A 22,615-nucleotide genomic window follows, 5' to 3' on the forward strand; every position below is an offset into this window, starting at 1 on the left:
ATCTTCTGATTATAGACTTTAATCAATAACAAAAAGCTTTTGCTTTCTGAGTAATACAGCCATGAGTTGCTTTAAAGATGTAACATTTAAAATAATTACATAGCAGGTCATCTCGATTCTCTCTAAAGTACATCTAGTCATTTTTAGTCTTTACACAGCGCTGAATCATTTAACATTCGCATGGGGTGAATAATCTGCTTTAAAAGAGCATTAGCATGCAAAATATTCCACGAAAAGACAAAGGTAATTACAATACGTTTGAGCATTTTGCCAGTAACCTTTAATGCGCATGAATCACTGTTTGGCTTATTCACCCATGCTGAGGGGGCTTAAAGGATGGATGCTGGGAGCGGGGCATCTCGCACCTCCCTATTTCTATTTAATTGAACCATGATGCCTTTTTATTATTATTATCCACCAGTGACCTCAGCACCAGAAAGTCCAGCTTGTGGATTTGCAACACATGGGAACAATATCAAACCCGCAGATTGGCTCTTGTGGGTCATTTCTATCTTGCAAACATTTGATTGTATTGTTTTTTAAGTTAAACTGGTTTATTGTAATCGTAAAACACAAGAAATACTGTGGCCGGAAGTATCATTTAGTCTCCGTCTCAGATTGTGGTTTGCATCGAGGTGTTTTGACAAGGAGTAATGAGAATCTTTCTCAAACCTGTCTCAGTGCCTCTTTACGTTCTCACATTCTTTTTCTCACCTCCATCTCTTAATGTTTCCCTCAGGGAACGGAGGAGCATAATTTATGGGAAAAATTTGATTCCCCTTCCTAGAGTCAAAAAGGTAACCGCTCTACAAGCAACTGTAATGGTGACAAAAGTGGCTGCGTTGTTTACCGGTCTGGCTGTCTGAAACATCCCCCTCTCCCCCCCCCCCACAGCATCTGCCTGTTTAATTAGAGTGCTGGGCCCCTAAGGGACCCGCAACTCCTCCTGCACGCTGTCTAGAGAAAACCAGATCCTCTCAATCACTCAGGCCCCTAAATGTTCATGCTGTTTACTCAGTCAAGTCTGCACGTGCCACAATAGCTTAACTGCGCTAATTGACACAGAAAAAAGCTAGTGAGTAACAGAGGAACATGCAGGACAGGAACTGTGAAGAGACATCATTATGCATGCATTCAAACAGTAGAGAACAGTTATTGGTTAGGATGATATTCTGTTCGTTCCCTGCGAGATATCTCAGGCCTTGACACTGTTGAAAAGTTTGGGAGCAAGGGGGTTTAATACAAGTGGACAGTTAGGGTAAATGAGGCCGTACACGAGACTTAACTAATATATACTAATATATAATATATATGAGGTGGTCTACACTGCAGAATGAATCTCTTGCTTGTATTGTATCTGGCTTTGTTGTTTATAATGAGAAAATTAGCCTGCTCCCTGAACAAAACTCTGGCATTTTTAGGGATGAAATCTAAACACCCCTGATTGGCCGTTGCATTCATAAGTTCAACATAAACCAGTGCAATTGGTTATACTGCCCAGTGCTGCTGATGCAAAAAACATGTAAAAAAAAATCTAATACAACGTGAGCCAATCTAAATACCGCAATCAAATCATCACTTTTCATTAATTTTCACATTTCACTTTAATCTCAACAGCTGTACTATTTATATCTATCTATCCATCCATCCATCCATCCATCCATCCATCCATCCATCCATCCATCCATCCATCCATCCATCCATCCATCCATCCATCCATCCATCCATCCATCCATCCATCCATCCATCCATCCATCCATCCATCCATCCATCCATCCATCCATCCATCCATCCATCCATCCATCCATCCATCCATCCATCCGTACAATAAGAGACACAACAATTGTATGGGACAATAAACACTTGAAAAATGTGCACAATTGCAATTGTTTGCTAAGTACAGCAACAGTAAATCTATGGCACTTTAGTCATGGTTGTCATTGAGATTCAGAGCTAGTCCCAACCTCTCTTTTCATCTGGGTTTGTGCCTAATGCCTCTACCGAGACATCCATCTTTTGAACACACATTTTCCTGTTCCCTTTACAGAGCAATCTTAAGAAATTGTAGTGGGTTTCACTCCCTTCCACACTCCATTTCTTAAGAATACAAAGTATTGCCTTTTGTCAGAGATATGAAATTCTGATTGTATCACCCTGAGCAGTGATTTTGGACTTCAATAGGTTTATGTACATTTGTCACTGTTGTCATTGCTGTGATACACTTCACATTTTCAGAGATTACCTCATTGTAGCAAGTCAGTATCTTTTATCATTCTGGCCACTTTTTGGCATCAATGGCGTCAATTTAATATGGACTTTTACTACGGTCACAAAAAAACGCCTTGCCGATGGTCATACTAAGATCCGTCTGCTGCACATACATCCGTGTGCTTGTGACAAAAAGAGAGAGATTTCCTGTGATGTTATCTGTAGTCCCACAGGACACATAATGAATTCAGTGAGCTGTGATTTAGCAGCTTTGCCAGACTTTCTTTTTTCTTTCTTTTTTTTAAAATATAATCACCTACTCGACACTCTCCTGAGCTCTTCAATACAGTGGGTGGACTGTCGCAGCTTAAATCGAGTTTTACTAGCCTTTGTCGCAAAGTGCTTATACTCCTTTTTGTTTGGCCAGTTCAATTTTTAGGTTCTGAACAACTGTAGGAAAATGCATGCAATAACTCAGTGCCTTTATGACCATATCCAGGATCTCTCACTCTTGAATGTGTGAGAAAACTGGAATATAGTGTTAGACCACAAACATACTTCAGATATTTGTTTTGTTTTTAACTTTACTTCTTTCTTTTTTTTTACTAAATCAAAATATATTATGTTTATATATATTGTAAATATATTTTGTAAATTGTAATAAAAAAAATTCTTGGGATCAACCAAAATAATAATTATTGATGTAAATAAATTTACATTTAAATGTACTTAATACATTTCAATGTGAGAGTTACAATTAAACATTTACCTGAACATTTTGTATTTATAACATATTTAATTCATATTTTACAGAGGAATCAAATGATAATTAACAAGAAAATGCAGGACCGAAACATTTCAAATTCCCGGTCCTGTTGCTCCCATTCAGTGAACAGCATTATGAAGTGATGGAGCTTTCAAGTGTAATAATGTAGCAGTTAATTTCCAGAAAACATCTCGAATGAGATGAGCCTGAAACCATTGAGGAACAGGTCACGCCAGGAGCCTGTTTTATAATCTACAGCAAATGAGGACTGATTAACTCAGTTTATTTTGGTACAGATTTTCTCCAGGTTTACTTTGGAACGGATATGAAATGGATCAGATGTGCATTGGCATACATAAAGGAGAGGCAGTTGACATTAATACAGTAATTAGTTGCATTCTAAAGAGCTGGCAGGTTACTGCCTGACAGTGTGGGAGTCAGCACCAGACTTCTGTGAGGTGGGGGACCCTATGATGATTCCTCTCTGTGAACATTTAAAGTCAGAGTGAAATCAAAACTGACCCCATTTACTTTCTTAATGCACATTCATTACAACTTTTCTACTGACATCACAGGCCTCTATTATTATTAATGCACCTGATTCAGAACATGAGGTCATTAGAAGAGTATTTTCACCCAGCTCCAAGTCTTCTTCGTCGCCACTGGTTCCACCCAGCTGCAAGTCTCCTTTGTTCACTGATGGTCCACCCAGCCTCCCACTCTCTCCTCACCCAAGTAAGCCGTCCAGTTCCTCTGCTTCGGCTCCGCTGGTCCCGTCCATCCCCTCTGCCGACTCAGCCCAGCGATGCTTCTATGCCTCGGGCCTCCTGGCCCCCAGCTCTACCTTGGTGTTTGGATCCCCTGGCTTTGCCTCGGGCCTCTGAGCCCACTACTCCACCTCGCCCATCAACCAGTTGCCTCAACCTTGGCTCCTCGTTCCCTCTGTCCCACCTGGGACCGTCGTCCTTCCGGCTCTAACAGGCTTCCTGGTCCCTCCGGTTCCACCTTCGTCATTTGCCACTCTACCTCTGCTACTGACTTATTCCTCCCACCATCAGCTCCATCAGGCTCCTCCTTCCCTCTGTCTCCGCCTTAGTCCTCCACCTCGGTCACCAACGATCACGTCATCACCTTGCTCGGTCAAGCTCGTGGCTCCACTGTGAATCCTCCCTACATTAATTCCACCGTAGGTCAAAATCTTCATCTGGGTAGCTCTGGGCTCTAGTCACCTGCTGGCCCTCCGTGTTTTCGTCCACTGCTGGCTCTGCTCTGCTTTCGTCCACTGCCAAAAACGAAAGATTTACTTTTTTTATTTTATTAAATAGGTCTATCATACATATAAGGGTTTGTTCACACTTGGCAGGTTTGGTTTGATGAAAACACTCTGGTGCGATTGCCCTGTTAGTGCGGTTCATTTGAATAAGTGTGACCACTATTGAACCCTAGTGTGCACCAAACAAGCGGACCAAGAACCCTGAAAAGGTGGGTCTTGGTCTACTTGCAAACAAACTCTGGTTCGGTTCGACTGAAATATGAACTCAACACAGACCAAAGACATCTAAATGAACCAAAAACAGGATGTTATGTCACAAGATGCAAACCTTAAAAAGAAAGAATTCTGAAGCATACGTGTTTTTTTTTTCTTGCATAGGAGCTACGTTGCCCATTACAGTTCGGTACAGGCATCAGAAACTGCATTTCCTTGCAGCAGATCTTGGTTTGTGTTTAATGGAGGAATTCCTGCCTCTGTACTCCTTGCAGCAGATGTTAATTTGTGTATATTAGAGGAATTCCTGCCACTGTTTTGAGTCCTTTACTCATTTGATAATAGAATGAAGTACTCTTATTATAGGCTATATTAATGAAAAAAAAGTTGCATATGTCTGTCTTAAGCAAAGCGCTTGAGTCTAATGTTTTTGTTTTGGACATGCATCAATGAGAAAATAGTGCGGGATGTGCTTGATGTTAAACAGCGGGATGTGCTTGATGCTTGCGCAGTGCGAACAGTTGGATTTATGTTACCCAATAGTCAAAGGGCTATTAAAAAAATTATTTATTATTTTAGCAAACTCCCATTTAGCCCAATTCCTGTATGTGCACTCTTAAACAAAACAAAATAGATCTGATATCAAAAGTGGAGGGGCTGCCTCAATCTATAGACCCATCATGTCATTAATTTGTGATGGGGTAAGTTGATTTTATAGCCTGTTTAATTGCAGCCTTGTAGATAGTCACCTTGTCAAGTTCACAGGTTTTATTACTATGGTAATGGCATCTTAGTGATGTGGATGATTATTACTTGCTATTTCTTTGTCTCCCCTCTTTGCTGTCTTTACTCTCTCCAATCTCTCTCCATCTCTTAGCTGAGACATAACCAGCTCAGGGGGCTAGGTTACCCTTTTGGATAGTTACCAGAGTGTACATGATTGGTGTATTGAGTTCAGCCCTGAGATTGAATGCACTGACCCTCATCAAATGCAAACAGTGTAATGGTTTCCTAAGCATACAGCATATTTCTCAAGGTGGACTGTGATGTACACAGCTCACATACAGAAAGAGCTGCGCAAAGCACAAATAAGACCCAGTAATGCTCACAGGAGATTCCACGTCTCTTTTAATTTGTATTATAATAGCCGCATGAGATGTTCATGTTTTTTTATTTATTTTTTTATTTTTATTTTTTATTTATGATGTTCGATGTTTATGCACAGCTCTCTTAAGGTCCCGCTGCAACATTTCAGTCGGGTTGAGGTATGGACTTTGACTGGACCAGTGCATTCTATTATAGATTTGCTGGTGTTCTTGGGATCATTGTCCTGTGACATGACCCAATTTCTGCCAAGCTTTAGCTGTCTGACAAATGGCCTCACATTTGACTCTAGAATACCTTGGTATACAGAGGAGTCTGTGGTCGACTCAATGACTGCAAGGTTCCCAGGTCCTGTGGATGCAAAACAAGCCCAAATCATCACCCCTTCACCACCGTGCTTGATAGTTGTTATAAGGTGTTTGTGCTGATATGCTGTGTTTGGTTTTCGCCAAACATGGCATTGTGCATTATGGCAAAACATCTCCACTTTGGTATCATCTGTCCAAAGGACATTGTTCCAGAAATCTTGAGGTTTGTTCCGATGCAACTTTGCAAACCTAAGCCGTGCTGACTTGTTCTTTTTAGAGAGAAGCTTTCTCCTGGCAACCCTTCCAAACATGCCATACTGGTCCTGTATTTTTCTAATTGTACTGCCATGAACTTTAACATTTAACGTGTTAACTGAGGCCTGTAGAGTCTGAGGTGAGTCTTGGGTGTTTTGCAATTTTTCTCTGAGCAATATACGGTCTGACCTTGGGGTAAATTTCCTGGGACGTTCACTCCTGGGAAGACTGACAACTGTCTGAATGTTTTCCACTTGTGAATAATCTTCCTTACTGGACTGCTACTTACCCTCTTAAATCCTATGGAATCAGTAAGGGTGTACTTAGTTTGTCACACATGGCTTTTCCATTTTGGCCTAGTTTTTGTTAAATAATGGCATGGTGTCATTTGGTGTTTTGCCCCCATTTTTCATGAGCTGAACTCAAAGATCTAAGACTTTTTCTATGTTCACAAAAGGCCTATTTCTCTCAAATATTGTTCACAAATCTGTGTTAGGGAGCACTTCTCCTTTGCCGAGATAATCCATCCACCTCACAGGTGTGGAATATCGTGATGCTGATTAGACAGCATGATTATTGCACAGGTGTGCCTTAGGCAGGCAACAACAAAAGGCCACTCTAAAATGTACAGTTTTATCACACAGCACAATGTCACAGATTTTTGAGGGAGCGTGCAATTGGCATGCTGACTGAAGGAATATCCACCAAAGCTGTTGCCCGTGAATTGAATGTTCATTTCTCTACCATAAGCCATCTCCAAAGGCGTTTCAGAGAATTTGGCAGTACATCCAACTTGCCTCACAACCGCAGACCATGTGCAACCACACCGGCCCAGGATCTCCACATCCAGCATCTTCACCTCCAAGATCGTCTGAGACCAGCCACCCGGACAACTGCTGCAACAATTGGTTTGCATAACCAAAAAATTTCTGCACAACCTTTCAGAAACCATCTCAGGGAAGCTCATCTGCATGCTCGTCGTCCTCATCAGGGTCTCCACCTGACTGCAGTTCGTCGTCGTAATCGACTTGAATGGGCAAATGCTCACATTCGATGGTTGTCTGGCACTTTGGAGAGGTGTTCTCTTCACGGATGAATCCCGGTTTTCACTGTACAGGGCAGATGGCAGACAGTGTGTATGTCGTCGTGTGGGTGTGCGGTTTGCTGATGTCAACGTTGTGGGTCGAGTGCCCCATGGTGGCGATGGGGTTATGGACAACGAACACAGGTGCATTTTATTGATGGCGTTTTGAATGCTCAGAGATACCGTGACGAGATCCTGAGGCCCATTGTTGTGCCATTCATCCACAACCATCACCTCATGTTGCAGCATGATAATGCACGGCCCCCTGTTGCAAGGATCTGTATACAATTCCTGGAACTGAAGACATCCCAGTTCTTGCATGGCCAGCATCTCACCGGACATGTCACCCATTGAGCATGTTTGGGATGCTCTGGATTGGCGTATACAACCGCGTGTTCCAGGTCCCGCCAATATCCAGCAACTTCGCACAGCCATTGAAGAGGAGTGGACCAACATTCCACTGGCCACAATCAAGAACCTGATCAACTCTATGTGAAGGAGATGTGTTGCACTGCGTGAGGAAAATGGTAGTTACCACCCCCAATTCAATTATTTTGCTGCAATGAAATGGTTAGTTTTTTGATACTTTTTTTTAATGAAAGATCAAAAGGATAAACAATGCAGATTTGTTTTTGATTTGCAATCTGATTTGATCATATTTACCAGGATGCCATTCATTCTGACTGTGTGTGTGCTTGAGGACAATTTGGTACAGTGGAAAGTGGTGAAAACAGCAAAGTTTAAGTATTTCTCAGATCTGATTGAAAAGATCCAAGAGCATTTTTTTTTCACTATAAATGCTGCGGTTAACCCATCTGTTGGTCTTTACCCCACAGTCTCTGGCTATGTGTTTTTTTTTTTTTTTTTTGTGGATAAGATGAGACATATTCGGCTAAATATCTCCTCTTCAGCTCATGATTCTCCACTTCTCAAAAAGTCAAACTTAGACCTAATAGTTCTGACTAATTTTAGGCAAAATAGTGTTTCACCAACAACAGAGCTTTCTGAATAAAAACAAGATTTTTGAAGTGTTTTAGGAAAAAACATTCCACAGAAACAGCATTGGTAAAAGTTTTAAACAATATTTTACTGACTCTCGACTCGCTAGGTGCTTATGGCACTCCACCACCACTGCTGGCTTCCGTGCCTCCCTTTCTGCGGCGTGTGCCGTGTTTGCTGACGGGAAGGAAACGCTGAAGGCGAAGAGGAAAAGGAGGTGGTTTTGCTGTTCAGATCAAGCTTACTCTTGCGAAAAATCGGGAGAGGTATACCTTTCGGAGTTTCTCTATCAATGAAATGGACTGCTGTCATCTCATAAGACGCCGTTCATTGGAACCATCATATGCTTGGAACATTCTGATTCCTCCCACCTCGTCTGGATTGCAGCAAATTTATCGCCCGCCTCGACTTAACCGTGGTGGTGTGAGAGAGTGCAATGTTAGGTCTTGCGTCGGATATCTCAACTAAACAAGGACCCGGTAAAACTGAGGATTGCCTTGATCAACGCAAGGTCAGTGGTAAATAACCATTCAGTTTATTACTGAAACATGGATCACGAGTGGAGAAATAAGCCCTTTTTCTGAACTTCTACCACAGAAATGTAAGTTTTATAATACATCTGGCCGAGGTGGAGGGTTGGCCTCTATTTATCTACAGTTAAACTTCTCTTTAAAAATAGTGACCGAGGAATATGAGTCGTTCGAACTGCAGTTAATTATATTGGACATTGATAACCCAGTGGCAACAGCAGTCATATATAGGCCACCTAAACAACATAAGGACTTTACCAATGATTTTGGTATCAGTTTGATCAAGTCAAGATCAGTCAAGATGTGTTGGATGCAGTGGCTCCTTTAAAAAGTAAATATCGTAAAAATAGGTCGGATCCCTGATTGAATGATGATGAGATGCGGCGCTGTAGATAAGCTTGCAGGCAGGCGGAAAGAAAATGGAAAAAGCTTAAACTTCAAATCTTTTCTAACATTAAGGAAACTTTAACAAAATTTCAGAGAGCTGTAAAATCAGCTAAATCTAGATATTTCATAGAACTTGTAGAGAAAAATTTGGATAATCTGAAAACACTTTTTAATATTATTAATACTGTAGTAAACCCTTCTGATAAGGTAAATTTAATTCTGTCCCCGACTTAATGTGAGAACTTTCTTGATTATTTTATTTCTAAGATTGAGGCAATTAGATTGGATTTCTCACCGATGACTTATAAAACCATCAAGTCCTGTTCGGCATATTGCAGTTTTTAATCGATATGAATTGGCTACATTCCAGGGGTTACAAGAGGTGGTAAGTAAATTAAAACCCACAGGCTCCGATGTGGTCCCTCCGTGGATTTTTAAAGAAACTATTGAGGTGATTGGGCCTGGTACCTTGCAAAAATTTTAAATAAAAGTTTAGATACTGGGATATTTCCAAACATGTTGAAACAGGCATTTGTGCAGCCTTTATTAAAGAAACCAAATTTGGACCCGACTGTTCTGGCTAATTTCAGACCGGTATCTCATCTTTCACTTTTATCTACGATTTTTAGAAAAAAATGTTTATTTACCAATTAAATAACTTTCTACAAGAACACAAGATCGGTGAAGTCTACCAGTCTGGTTTCAAGAAACACCACACAACTGAGACAACCCTTGTAAAAGTTTTTAATGATTTATTGATGCTGGAAATTCTGCTATGTTAGTTTTATTAGATTTAACCGCTGCTTTTGACACAATTGATTACTCAGTGATGCTCTCACGTTTGGAGGAGTATGTGGGGGTTCAGTTGGAAGGTCCTGGAGTGGTTTAAATCCTATCTGACTGGTAGAAGCATAGTAGTGAAGATCGGGACATGTTCCTCTAGATCAGCACCGATCATGTGTGGTGTGCCGCAAGGCTCCATTCTTGCTCCTATTTTATTTTCTCTCTATATGATTCCTTTGGGAAATATTTTCAGGAAATGTAATATTAAGTTTCACTGCTACACTGATGATGTACAAGTGTATCTGCCACGGTCACATGAAAATGGCTTAGAACCTCTTATGGCCTGTCTTTTAGATCTTAAAACATGGTTGACTTTTTTTCACTTACGCAATCTAGCAAAGATGAAATCATGCTTGACGTTTAAAGGCCTTGAAAACGCGATTCACGCTTTGATAACATCCAGCCTTGACTATTGTAATGCGTTATATACGGGAATTAGTCAGTCATCTATTTCTCGTTTACAAAAAGTTCCAAATTCAGCTGCTAGATTTTTAATGGGGTTTAAAAAACGTGAACCCATTACTCCTACCCTGTCCCTGATCTCCTTGCACTGGCTTCCAGTTTATTATAGGATTGATTTTAAAATTCTGTTATTGGTGTACAAATCCCTGCATGGACTCGCACCGGACTATCTGTCAGATCTTTTAACTGAATATCAGACTGGACGAAGTTTGAGATCAGCGAATCAAAATATCCAGGACACATCCGAATCAAAAAGGAAATGGCGCCTTTGCTGTAGCAGCGCCTAAACTTTGGAATAGTTTGCCTAAACATATTAGAGATACTGCTACTGTGCAGGATTTTAAAAGACAACTTAAAACACATCTGTTTTCAATAGCTTTTAATCAGTGATAATTTTACTATATGTGCTGCCTGTGTTATGCTCCTTTTTCAGATTAGATCTTTTTCTCCTTCTGTGTTCTGTTACATTGTAAAGCACTTTGGTCAACTTTTGGTGTTTTAATGCAACACTATGTCGTTTTTCAACCTTCATTATATATTTCCAAGACCCTTGAGATAGTACATCGACTTACAATAGGTTGAATGACACGTCTGCCGTAGCCTGACAGTGTCTGTATCGCTTTTACTGGCACTATGTAACTTCAGGCTTCGGGTAGTAACCCGAGCACAAAAAAAAACTACAAAATTCGACTGGTTTACGGCATACGTCACTTCCTCAAATTCTGACGTGAGAGCCCAACTAGCGTTTGATACCCTCTGTATGTTGTTGTCATGACCGAAGCAACAACTAAAAGGAAGAAGGCAAAGGTTTTGTCAGAGGAGACTAAAAAAAGAAAAAGGGAGAGTGACAAATTAAAAGACTGGACGAGGATCACTATTGGAGCGAGAGCAAGACAGTTTGAAGACGGTGAGAGTGTGTCTCTCTCTCTCTATGCTCGTTCTGTGCTATGCTTCACCCTGTCACAAGCGCAGCAGTCAGTCATCTATAAAGTGTTTATACATTTATAAATAAACCAGGGAGTCAGGGAGCTGACTACCGCACGAAATGTAAAAGGCTGAATAACATGGCCTGGCCATGTTACGGAATCTATCTGGTCCTCCATTTATCTTCATGAATCAAGTAATGCTAGTAGAGTAGTGAATTATCAATCTGGTAGCTACACTAACATGCTAGTTTACGATGGTTATAATAAATAATCTTTCAGGATAACTATCCTAATGTCTGCAGGCTGATAATCATGTTTGTTTATTTATTTTTCTGGTGAAAGTGTCTTGCCTCAGGCTATGCAAATTTGGAGATTCATCTATGGTAGCTTGATATTATAATATTGACGATATATGGCCTTCCACACAAACATTGAATTGAATTAGCATATCCGTTATGTAAAACAGTAGACAATAGGCTACTATAATGACGCTGGCTTGTAAACGTGAGCTACGCGATCTTTTTACGTTTGAAAAAAATAAAACCCATGAAATTATGCCAATGTACCTGGGATGAAGACATTTCACACGCAACGCTGGAAGTCAGCCCGCGAGTCAAGACAGTATCGGCTTGTCAACAAATGCACACGTGTATCGCCTGGTGTAACCATGACAGATTTTACGACAGTAGTAGAAAACAATACTGTTTCCCAACTGTAGCGGGACCCGAGAGCAAAAACCACAAAAACGACATAGTGTTGCTTTAACTGTGCTATATAAATAAAGTTGCTATTGCTAGATTTGAGTGTGGCATTTGACACGATTGATCACTCTGTTCTGATCTCTCGTTTGGGGCACTGGATGAGCATTCAGGGAAATGCTCTTAAATGGTTTAAATCCTATTTTAATAGTAGAAGGTTATCTGTTAATATTGGTGAATTTACTTCGGATGCAGCTTCTTCTTACGTGTGGGGTCCCTCAAGGTTCTATTCTTGCTCCAATTTTATTCTCCTTGTATATGCTTCCCCTGGGTTCAATTTTTAAGAAACACGGCATCTCATTTCACTGTTACACTGACGATACACCTGGGATCAAACATGTTTTTAGAATTTTGTCATGTTTTTCGATAGTGGTCTCAAATTTGACTCACAGATTAGTACGGTAGTCAAAACCATTTTTTTTTCATCTCAGAGTCCTAGCTAAAGTAAAATCATTTCTTTCTTTTAAGGACTTTGAAAGGGTGATTCATGCTTTTATTTCGAAAAGGCTTGACTATTGTAATTCCCTTTATATGAGTATTAACCAAGCATCTCTTAACCGTCTGGAAATGGTAGAAAATGCACCTTTTAGGCTCCTTACTGGTGTGTGTAAACGAGAGCACATCACTCCAGTTCTGATATCTCTGCATTGGCTCCCAATTTGTTATGGAATTGATTTTAAAGTCTTGTTGCTCTTTTTTTCCGATTTATTATCTGTTCACAATCCTAAAAGGTCTCTTAGGTCATCCAGCCAGAGACTGTTAAATGTTCCTCAGGCAAGACTGAAAGATCGATAATTTGACGTTGCTGCACCGAAACTTTGGAACAGCCTACCTGTTTTTATTAGAACTAATAATAATAATAATAATTCGTTACATTTATATAGGGTTTTTCCTTGCACTCAAAGCGCTTTACATAGAAGGGGGAATCTCCTCAACATCACCAATGTGCAGCATCCATCCGGATGATGCGACGGCAGCCATATTGTGCCAGAAAGCCCACCAGCTTACTGGTGGAAAGGAGACAGAGTGATGAAGCCAATCAGTGTATATATATATATTTAAGGACTATATATATATATATATATGGGGATGATTAGGAAGCTATCATAGACAGGCCAATGGGCAAAATCTGGGGTTTCACCCCTACTCTTTCGAAGGACATCCTGGGATTTTTAATGACCACAGAGAGTCAGAGAGAACTTCCTCAACACTGCATGAGTTTAAATCAAAACTCAAAACCTACCTTTTTTCTTTGGCTTTTAATTGTAGTTAATTTGTGCTGTGTCTGGTCTGTTCTGTAAATTATGATGTACATGGTGTTAAATGTTGATGATATTTGATATAGTGTACAGCAGCTTCGTCAACAATTGTTGTTTTTAGTGGTGCTTTATAAATAAAGCTGAGTTGAGTATATAGAGTTCATGATACTACTGTATTTAATAAATTCAGCCTGGGTGAGCATAAGACATTTCTTTCAAAAACATAAAACCTCTTTCTGACGCCACACATTTGAACGTAGTTTATTTGTAATAAAAATGTATATGTTGAAAATTGCACATTAGAATGTTATTATTTTTAACCTTTTACACTGTTATTTTAAATTTCTGCTTGAGGTAGTAGCTCTTCAACAAGAATGGCTTTCCTTTGCATGCATTCATTTTTTTGATTTGGTTTGATGGCGATGCCTCAGAGACATGAGATTTGTGTGTATAGAGTGAAATAGAGACGGGGGATGGGAGATATAGAGAGAGCAGCCACATTATCCATAATCCAGTCACAGCTGTCTGCGGTTTTGGCGACACTGCTACAGCAGGTCCCTGCTAATAGCTCTATATTTCATAGCGGAAAACGCCCTGCCACAACCCACTTGATGTACGACAATGTCTTAGTTTCACCCACAACCTCCCCACCATTCCTACCCCTCTTCTTGCATGCTTTACTGTCCTCTCCCTCAAACTCACAGTCTCTCTCTTGTTCTCTCTCGTCTTTGTCTTGCTCTGCAGTTTGATAAAGCATATGCCTACAGCGTCCGCCACATGTTTGGGAAGGAAGGCAAGCGCACTGACTACACCCCCTACAGTTGCATGAAGGTGATTTTGTCAAACCCACCCAGCCAAGGCGACTACCACGGTGAGTCTTACTGAGCCAGACTGTTGGTTTTATATGCGATCGGTCCCCCGAGGCCCATGTTTAGTTTTGTAGTGAAGAGAATTAAAAGACTGTTTAGTACGCAGGTGGTCTTGAATTAGTTATTAAAAAATACCCAAGTCCATGCTGCCTAACTGATAACACCTGCTTTTAGCAATGCACATAATAGGTGAAATCCATTCAGAATTGAGCATCACTGTTCTGCTTACTATGAAGGCCTGAGAACTTAATGTTGAGTATAAGTGCATAAGTCAGGACACCCCTATGTTAAATTCCCATAGAGGCAGGTAGATTTTTATTTTTAAAGGCCAGTTATTTCATGGATCCAGGATAATATGCACCCTGATAAAGTTCCCTTGGCCTTTGGAATTAAAATATCCCCACATCATCACATTCCCTTCACCATACCTAGAGCCTTTTAAAAATAAAAATCTGCCTGCCTCTGTCCTGACTTATGCACCCTGTATTTTAAGGAAGAACATTTATTTATTTATGAAACATTATTCATACACAAAGAAAATTGGTGTACCTAAAGGTAGGATTTTTCCTAATTTTTCCAATTAAGGCATTAAGATCAATTTCCAAAAGATGATTTTTTTATTCCTCTTTGTAGGCAACTTTAGCATGGGTGTCCTAACTTATTCACATCACTGTATATGTATATATATATATATATATATATAATGAAGATGTTAATATTTTTGTTTAGCAAGGATGTGTTCAGTTGATTTAAAAATGACAGGAAATACATTAAACATTTGATAATTTTACAAAAAATGTCTATCTCAAATAAATGTTTGTCATTGAACTTTCTATTTATGTGTGTGATTTATGTGTGTGTATATTTCCTGCTGGTAGTCTTTTGGTGCATGAATTCAATTGAGGGTTATAAATACCTGGAAAGACCTTACATTTTCTAAAATTTCAAAATCAATTGCTAGGATTACATGATCATAACTGCAAAAATACTTATTTGAACCATAGACTGTAAAAAAAGATGGACGACGCCCCTTCGCTCGCTTCCATTGGCGAGAAGTGAAACCGGCATTGTCCTGATATGGCGCTGACATCTTGGGACTTGAGTCTGCGCAGTTGCGATTTCCGGGACCAGACATGCGCAGTAGTGAGCAGGAAGTAAAGCCGCGAAATCAACGTCCCGCTCTGGTCCCGCCCTCACTTCGCTGAATCTATCGTAGGCACGCGTCTCTGCTGCAGAACAAACCATTATGTCGGTGTGAAATAATTAATTATAGAAATGTAGATATTAAATTTAAAGCTCCAATCTCCTCAGTCCTCCAAAGATCCCGAAAAAAAGTCCGTTGTTGCTTCAGTGACTACTTTGCTCAGAGAACCTGTCAATCACAGCTGTCAATCATGTACGCCACAGTGCTGTTTTTATAGCATCAAATAACTAACTAAAAACAAACTTATTTTAAAAACAAACACTTGCAATTACATCAGCGTGATGCAAACTACAGTAAATGACCGAAACTATCTTTGGAAAAAAGATATGTGAAGTGTAATTTAATTGTTTAGTTGGTCTCACGTCTCATTGAATAACATGGGGAGGCGGGGTTTATGAGATATACTAGGACCAGTCACCGGGGGGCGATCGAGACGCTTTGGCTTCACTTTTCAGGGCTCGTGCGGCAGGCTTGATATGAACCATCATACAGTATGAATAATTTAGCTCCCTTTTTGGAAACAACCCGACAACTAGTATCCCCATCTAGCAGTGGCCTTCAAGGTCACAAAAAACACGTGGGTCCGTGTTCCTACTTTCCAGTAGAACAAAATGGTTTGGACTGTTTGTGATGCTTGTAAACCCATTTTCTCCATCTTTTCTCCTCCTTCCTCACAGGGTGTCCATTCCGCCACAGCGACCCTGAGCTACTGAAACAGAAGTTGCAGTCCTATAAAATCTCCCTTAGTGGGATCAATCAGGTTTGTCCGACAACTAAAACACACTATTTAGCAGGCTCAGCACGATGTGCAAATACAGAGGGGTATCCAGTGAGTTAAGGGGGTCTGTTTTAAGTGAGGTGTCATTGAGAGTGTAAAGGGCTTTTTAAAACAATCTGGCATTAAAAATTATTTGTGTAAATTCCCCTCAACATAACCACAGACCAAACAAAATCTACCAAATATTGTATAGAAAGGACATTAGCTTGACAATAAAAATGATACGATTGTATAATAATCATAGAAAAATGGTGAAATTAATTTTTAACAAGGCATCCCTGAAAGCCCCATCCTGCAGTACTTTTGGAATATTAATGAACCTGCTGTACTTCTGGAATATTAATGACAAAAAGAAATAACGCTCTGGATTCTCCAGTGTAATGACAGCTTCAGCTCTCTGTGTTGATTACTTTGACCTTTGCTGTATCCAGTGATTTGATGCATTCTTTAAAGTACACTTAAAAGTCATTTCAGCTGACTTTTTTTTCACACATTAAAGCAGCTGCAACGGGCCAGGCAGTGAAATGAGATGGACCAGCCTTGCTGTAATGTTCTCATTGAGTTATAATCCTTTGACGCTAATGTAATTAACGAGTTGGTTTTAATAAGGCCATTAAGTTCAATTTTAAAAGGCTCTTTAAAAGAATATATTCATGAAGTCAAATGCTGCATACTATCTCTGGTTGTGCTCTTAAGATTTCTAGTGGATGACTAAAGGTAGCTGTCATATTAATGATATCAAATCAAAATATGATATTTTTATATTGCATATTTATTCGTTATTCTTATTTTGGGGGGTGGGGTGCGTTTGAACTGAAAATGTATTAAAAAATAATTGGTACTTAACAATGTTGATGTGCTATTATATATTTTGAACTTCAGTTATATAAAGCATATAGTTTGAGGTGCATGAAAATCGTTTTTAGCTATTTGAGAATCGTTTGCATGTTTCCACAGTAAGGTGTGCTTTTTTTTTTCTCACATGGCTCATCCACTACCACCCATCGTGCGGTTGAGGGAAATGGCTGATGGCTGCCTAACGCAGTCCGACATGCCAGCCCAAGGGTAGCACGTTTCCAATCCAATTAAATTCATAATTTCATTGGAGACCCCAAGCAGTGTCCTTATACACTCTCAGTGTTCAGATTCTAAGACCTGTGGGCGTGTGAAGCAACAGCTTGATGTTCACCCCAGGAGCTCTCGCAGCACGTGGCCCTCTCGCTGCAGAGCCAGCCCAGTGCGCTGGATAATTAAAAACCTCAGAAAATGTGAAAAGCCTGGCCAGTAGGGTGATTAAAATGCAGAACGTCAACCTTCTCAGTCAACCTGTCTATTGACAAAGTGACATTACAGTCAAAAGGGCGAGACTCCAGTCTGGAGGAGAGCTACTATAGAAAACTCAGCTCTCCTCTCTCACTCACAGTTAGAGCCCTTCACAGCGTGACTCCTACCTCAGGAAGTGCAGATTAAAGGAGCGCATGTTGGGTTCACAGTTCAAACAGTGCAAGAAGCAGCGAGAACATGTAGAGTTCACACGTATGTGTGAATTTACATAATGTAAGTATACATAATTAATGTTATGAAATTAATCCCAACATTTTTCAATGCCACTTCGTAATACTTAAAAATTCCCTGAAATTATAGCCTTATGTTGTGGCTGTCTGATTGTTTGCTGTTAAGTTACTAAGTGATAGGTATGATAAAGCAGTCAGAACAAAGTCAATCTGTGTACGGTGCAGCTTTGAGCTCCAAGGTTTACGTTAAGGAATTGCATTTTAAGTGTGATGATTACTTGCATAGGTTGTAGGATGACATATTGTCTATGTATTTAATATTCACATTATATTAACAATAGTTGTACTAGCAATAATAAATTAAGTAACATCCTGAATATTGCATATTGTTTCTGATTTAAACTTCTGTTTCAAAGAGGGTGCTGTTCAAGTCATTTATGTGAATCAATTCAATGAAATGATTTAAAACTCTGATTCATTTTTCTTATATTATAATGTTTTGAGTTATGTTGATAAATGTTCCTGATACCCAACCTTGTGGTAATTCTGGGAAACAAGTTTAGTTCTTTTGTCAATCATTTTAAATCTAATTGGCAACAAGCTCTGTTTTTTAAATGTTTATTCTGATAGTTTTAATTAGATTTAAAAGTCTGAAAATCAGCTACCTTAAATAAAATATTTTAAGACAAACTCACAAATTTCCACAAGTCAAAAGAGTGCAGTTTTAGATGTGTAATGCATGTTATTATCTTGATTTTATCTTGTTTTTCACAGCATATGTCGAACCCCTAGCTGGTGTCTTGCTGTATATGTTACCATTGCTTCACAGTAGCCATAGTCTCCGGAGCTTCGAGTTAGTGTTGGATGGTGTTGTCTCTCACCTTTAAATTCATGTATTATGTATTTCTGCTCTTGCCGATGTTAGCTAAGGTGGAATGCCATACTTTACTACAGAGAATACATGGTGTTAAAAGTATCACCTGAGGGGAGGTCTGAGCAAAAAAGAAAAGGAAAGAGAAGCAGATTGTAACCACTTTTCCATCTCTCTTTGATGCCATTTTGCCTCTGTTCCTCACCTGAAACCTCATAAACGTGCTGTCTCAGCAAAAATAGCACAATGCGTTGTTAATGGTGTTATTCATCTTTATTGCTCATCAAAGACTTCTTAGATATTAATTTGACATTTTGGCCCCCTTTGTTGCGCAGTTGGGTGACACGACCACATTAAAAGCCTGATATGAATGCGCCTTCAGACTCGTGATCGGGTTCAGAGGTGGTCTGGGAAAATTTCTGACGTTCAACAGAACATAAACACTAATGTAAACTAACTACACACGGAATATGTGATAGAGACACTGTGCTACAAATAATCATTATCTCTCACTTTGACTTTGAGGCTGAATTTTTATCTTATTTTAATTCTTAAGATACCATTAATATGCCTTTTTTTTCATGTTTACTTTGGGGATGTTTCTAAAGTATGGAAGCACATTAGACCAGATACATTTTTTATCTGTCAGAATGGCAAAACTCATTTCGAGTTCTCCGTCAGTATTTTGGTTTTCACAACCTCTACAGGGCAATATGTAAGTGCCTTTTTCCATTTTGTGCTGATCTCTATCTAATCATGCTAGAGAAACATTAGAATGAAGGTGTAAATAAAGATCTCAGCTAAAGAATACCCAGGTACTCTCTGGATATGAAACACATGGTAATAGCACATGTTCAATGTGCTTTTGACATTTGATGCTATTCACTGTTTGTTTTTTTCTATTCTAAATATTTTGTCTTTAATAATGTAAGCAGATACCTTTTTGGAGCATACATGTAAATGTATTATAAATAATTAAGACTCTTTTTTTCATAATAACTGTGCTCTCGGGCCCCCAACCGCTCACCTCTCTCTCTCTCTCTCTCTCTCTCTCTCTCTCTCTCTCTCTCTCTCTATATCTCTCTCTATATCTCTCTCTATATCTCTCTCTATATCTCTCTATCTCTCTTTCTCTCTTTCACAGGTTCTGGAGCTGGTCAAGGGAATGCACTATCAGCTGGCCTGCCAGAAGTATTTTGAGCTGACACACAGTGTAAGGATGCTTTTCATTTTGGCCTGCTGTAATTGGCCCTGCTTTTGTCAGCTTAGGGACAGCCCTGAGAAATCTTTACAGAGCCTGACCATTGTAGACACAACTGTCTTTAGCTGACCTCTAAAAAAATCTTAATTTGTAGTGTTTTGCAAAGCATTTTAAGATTAATTTTCCCTCCGATATGTGGTGTCCACGATTATGAGCAATATACTATTTATGAGCAACATGGGTGATTGCTGTACATTTAATACTTAGCCATAAATCTGTATAATGTCGTTTTTGGCTCTGTTCCAAATGCCGCACTTGATGTGAATTTGCAGATTTGCGGTGACCGCTGCTTGTGTCAGAGAAGTCCACAGTCCCGTAGGGTGTCCCATTTGACATTTGAGGGCTTAGGGTGGCATTTGGGACAGGGCCTTTATGTCATAGTGTTCCTTTATTCATAACATCAATTCAGCATGGCTGATGGAAATGGTAATGCACCAACAAGGCTCAATTGCAACCATTTTGGTTGCATATGCTCTCGAAATTGAGTCTGTGCAACCTCAAAATATATTTCGGAGCAGATGTTTTTTTTCTCCAAACACCACTGGCAATTGGTTTTTAGTTTTATTTTGGCCGATCTCTGTTCCGGAAAATATACAGTATTCATTGGACAGATGTGTAATTCTCTCAGAAACCAAAGGAATGGGAATTCATTTATATTTTTGTAAGAAGATACATATACAAATTGTTTCATCTAAAGCTTTTTTGGTGAAGGCTAGATACACATTGTCTATTCAGGGTCATTAACATTTTCTTAACATGTTTAAGGCAGATATAATAGTCATATTTTCAAGGTAAGGGAGCTGAAACTTGTTTTTAAAATCAAATGATAAATGTGCTGGATCTTTGTTTTTTCTATTTGGATTGCCCTCTCAGATTTGACTTGGGCTTTGCAGTTTCAATATGCTTTCTTTGACAGGGGTATTATTGTGTGTCAGAGCTGGTTGAGAAAGGAAAGGATTACAGCTCTATTTAAATGGTTATCTAATAGATTTCTTCTTATTTCTTCTTCCTGGTTTTAAATTGGAGGGGGTAGATAGGACTCTGGCAGCAACTTTTCTGTATTTTATTTTATTTATTTTTTGCCAAGCAGAGAAATATTTCAGAGCTATGTCAGTCAAGATTACCTGTGTGACACCTATGCCCTGTCCCTCGGCTAAAAAAGCAGCCCAGCTGTCAGGTTGAGAATGAAAATGTGCACACACCAACGCCACGCAAACAGACGCTATCTGCTAGGTGACAGGTTAATGTGAAGAGGGGAAAGAAGACAGTCTTGGATATGAGAGAGCTTGGTAAACCTTTCAGATGTTTGTCAGCAATGTGTAACCAGATGGATTTTAAATGGCAAATCTTTAGTAACAGGTAAAGTCATGATGAAGCCATTTCTCACCATCTACCAGAAGCAATTTTATTGGTTTTTATAATTTTTTTTGTTGTTGTTGTTACTTTTTCACTAATTTAGTTGTTAGTTTATTTAATTTCATTGTGTTTTCACTTAGTTTTTAATTGATCATTGTTGATTTTAGTTCTTTTTTTATTTAGTTTTCTAGCTTTAGTTTTAAGTTTTATTTTGTTTTTAGTATCAGTATTTTAGGGCTGCCAAAGTTAATGCGCTAGATGGTATCATTCATAGATAATATCATATCATTCATTAAAAAAATTAATGTTGTTACATTTCACATCTCACACTCCAGTGTTATCTGTGCCATTTTTAAATTTTATAATATAACATGTTTTTAATTAATTTGGGACCACATTAAATATAGACTACCATTCAAAAGTTATTGTTTGGTATGATTTTTGGTTCGGTTGGCTATGAAAAACAGTGGTAACAAGTGTGGGAAAATATAAATAGTCAAATAAGCTTATATATCGCAATTCTGAATTTTCTTCTCAGAATTGTTAGATATAAATCAGAATTGTGAGAAATCAGAACTGTGTGATAGGTTGAAATTAACTTTTTTTATTTTTTTTATTCCGTGGCTTCCATGCAGAAGTGTAATTTTCTGCCACTAGGCTCCGCTCACAAAACACCCGAATGGTTTTCTATTTTAATTTATTACATGGCTTGGTTGAATTCTAATGTAGAATGCGGTTTGTTATTTCTTGATAACAGACCGTTGCTATGTATAACACACCGTTGCCATGAAAAACAGAGCGTTGCCATGGATTCTAACCGTAGAGACGGAACGGACCATTTTCTTTAGCGGAAATAAAAGACCCCTTTTCAGTTGGTAAACATGGTGACGTTTTTCTTTGGGCGGAGCTCAGGTAGTTGTAGAACGATCCCTCTGTCCGCTTCCCTAACGTTAGTTTGCAAGTTTTGTTAGCTTGTTTTTTAACAATGACTGGAGAAAATCCGATTTTATCTTAATGTGCAAGGTCACTCACTGTCCAGGACCGCGATTGTTATTTGCAAAAGTTAATTTTAACAGACGGAACGAGATTGGCTGACCCGTACACACTCAGGCAATGGATGGACGATCTGACAGGATTAACGTTAACGCTAGGCTCAGTCCTACACCTATCCGATAGAGAAACCGAGCGTAAAGACATACTGGGGTCATATAAATCTTTAGATGCCTATAACTATGTGATGAATGGTCATGTACAAGACTTGTGTGGTACGATCCGCAGTTCTGCCTAGCCAGTGCCAAGAAGACGTCAATGTAAAGAGTGACATTATGGTGCAATTTTAATGTAAATATTTTCTAGAAATAAAAATTCCAGATACAGCATATTCATT

General features: G+C 39.2%; 1 protein-coding gene across 4 annotated transcripts in view; it reads left to right on the forward strand.

The window, feature by feature from the left end:
- The window catches only part of prim2 (DNA primase subunit 2), an 80,888-nt gene that overhangs the window by 55,208 nt on the left and 3,065 nt on the right, over positions 1-22,615 (forward strand). For 2 of the 4 annotated variants that reach the window (XM_077237129.1, XM_077237130.1), the window contains exons 11-13: positions 14,120-14,246; positions 16,126-16,208; positions 19,756-19,824. In XM_077237129.1, coding sequence (XP_077093244.1) covers positions 14,120-14,246; positions 16,126-16,208; positions 19,756-19,824 — 279 coding nt within the window. Of the gene's footprint in view, positions 1-14,119; positions 14,247-16,125; positions 16,209-19,219; positions 19,327-19,755; positions 19,825-22,615 lie in introns of all 4 variants that reach the window. The other 2 variants (XM_077237131.1, XM_077237132.1) reach the window with 2 other exon arrangements.

This window comes from Siphateles boraxobius, unplaced genomic scaffold (assembly GCF_051911475.1).
Source record: "Siphateles boraxobius isolate OS27281-9 unplaced genomic scaffold, OSU_SipBor_1 20, whole genome shotgun sequence".
In the NCBI taxonomy this organism is placed as follows: domain Eukaryota; kingdom Metazoa; phylum Chordata; class Actinopteri; order Cypriniformes; family Leuciscidae; genus Siphateles; species Siphateles boraxobius.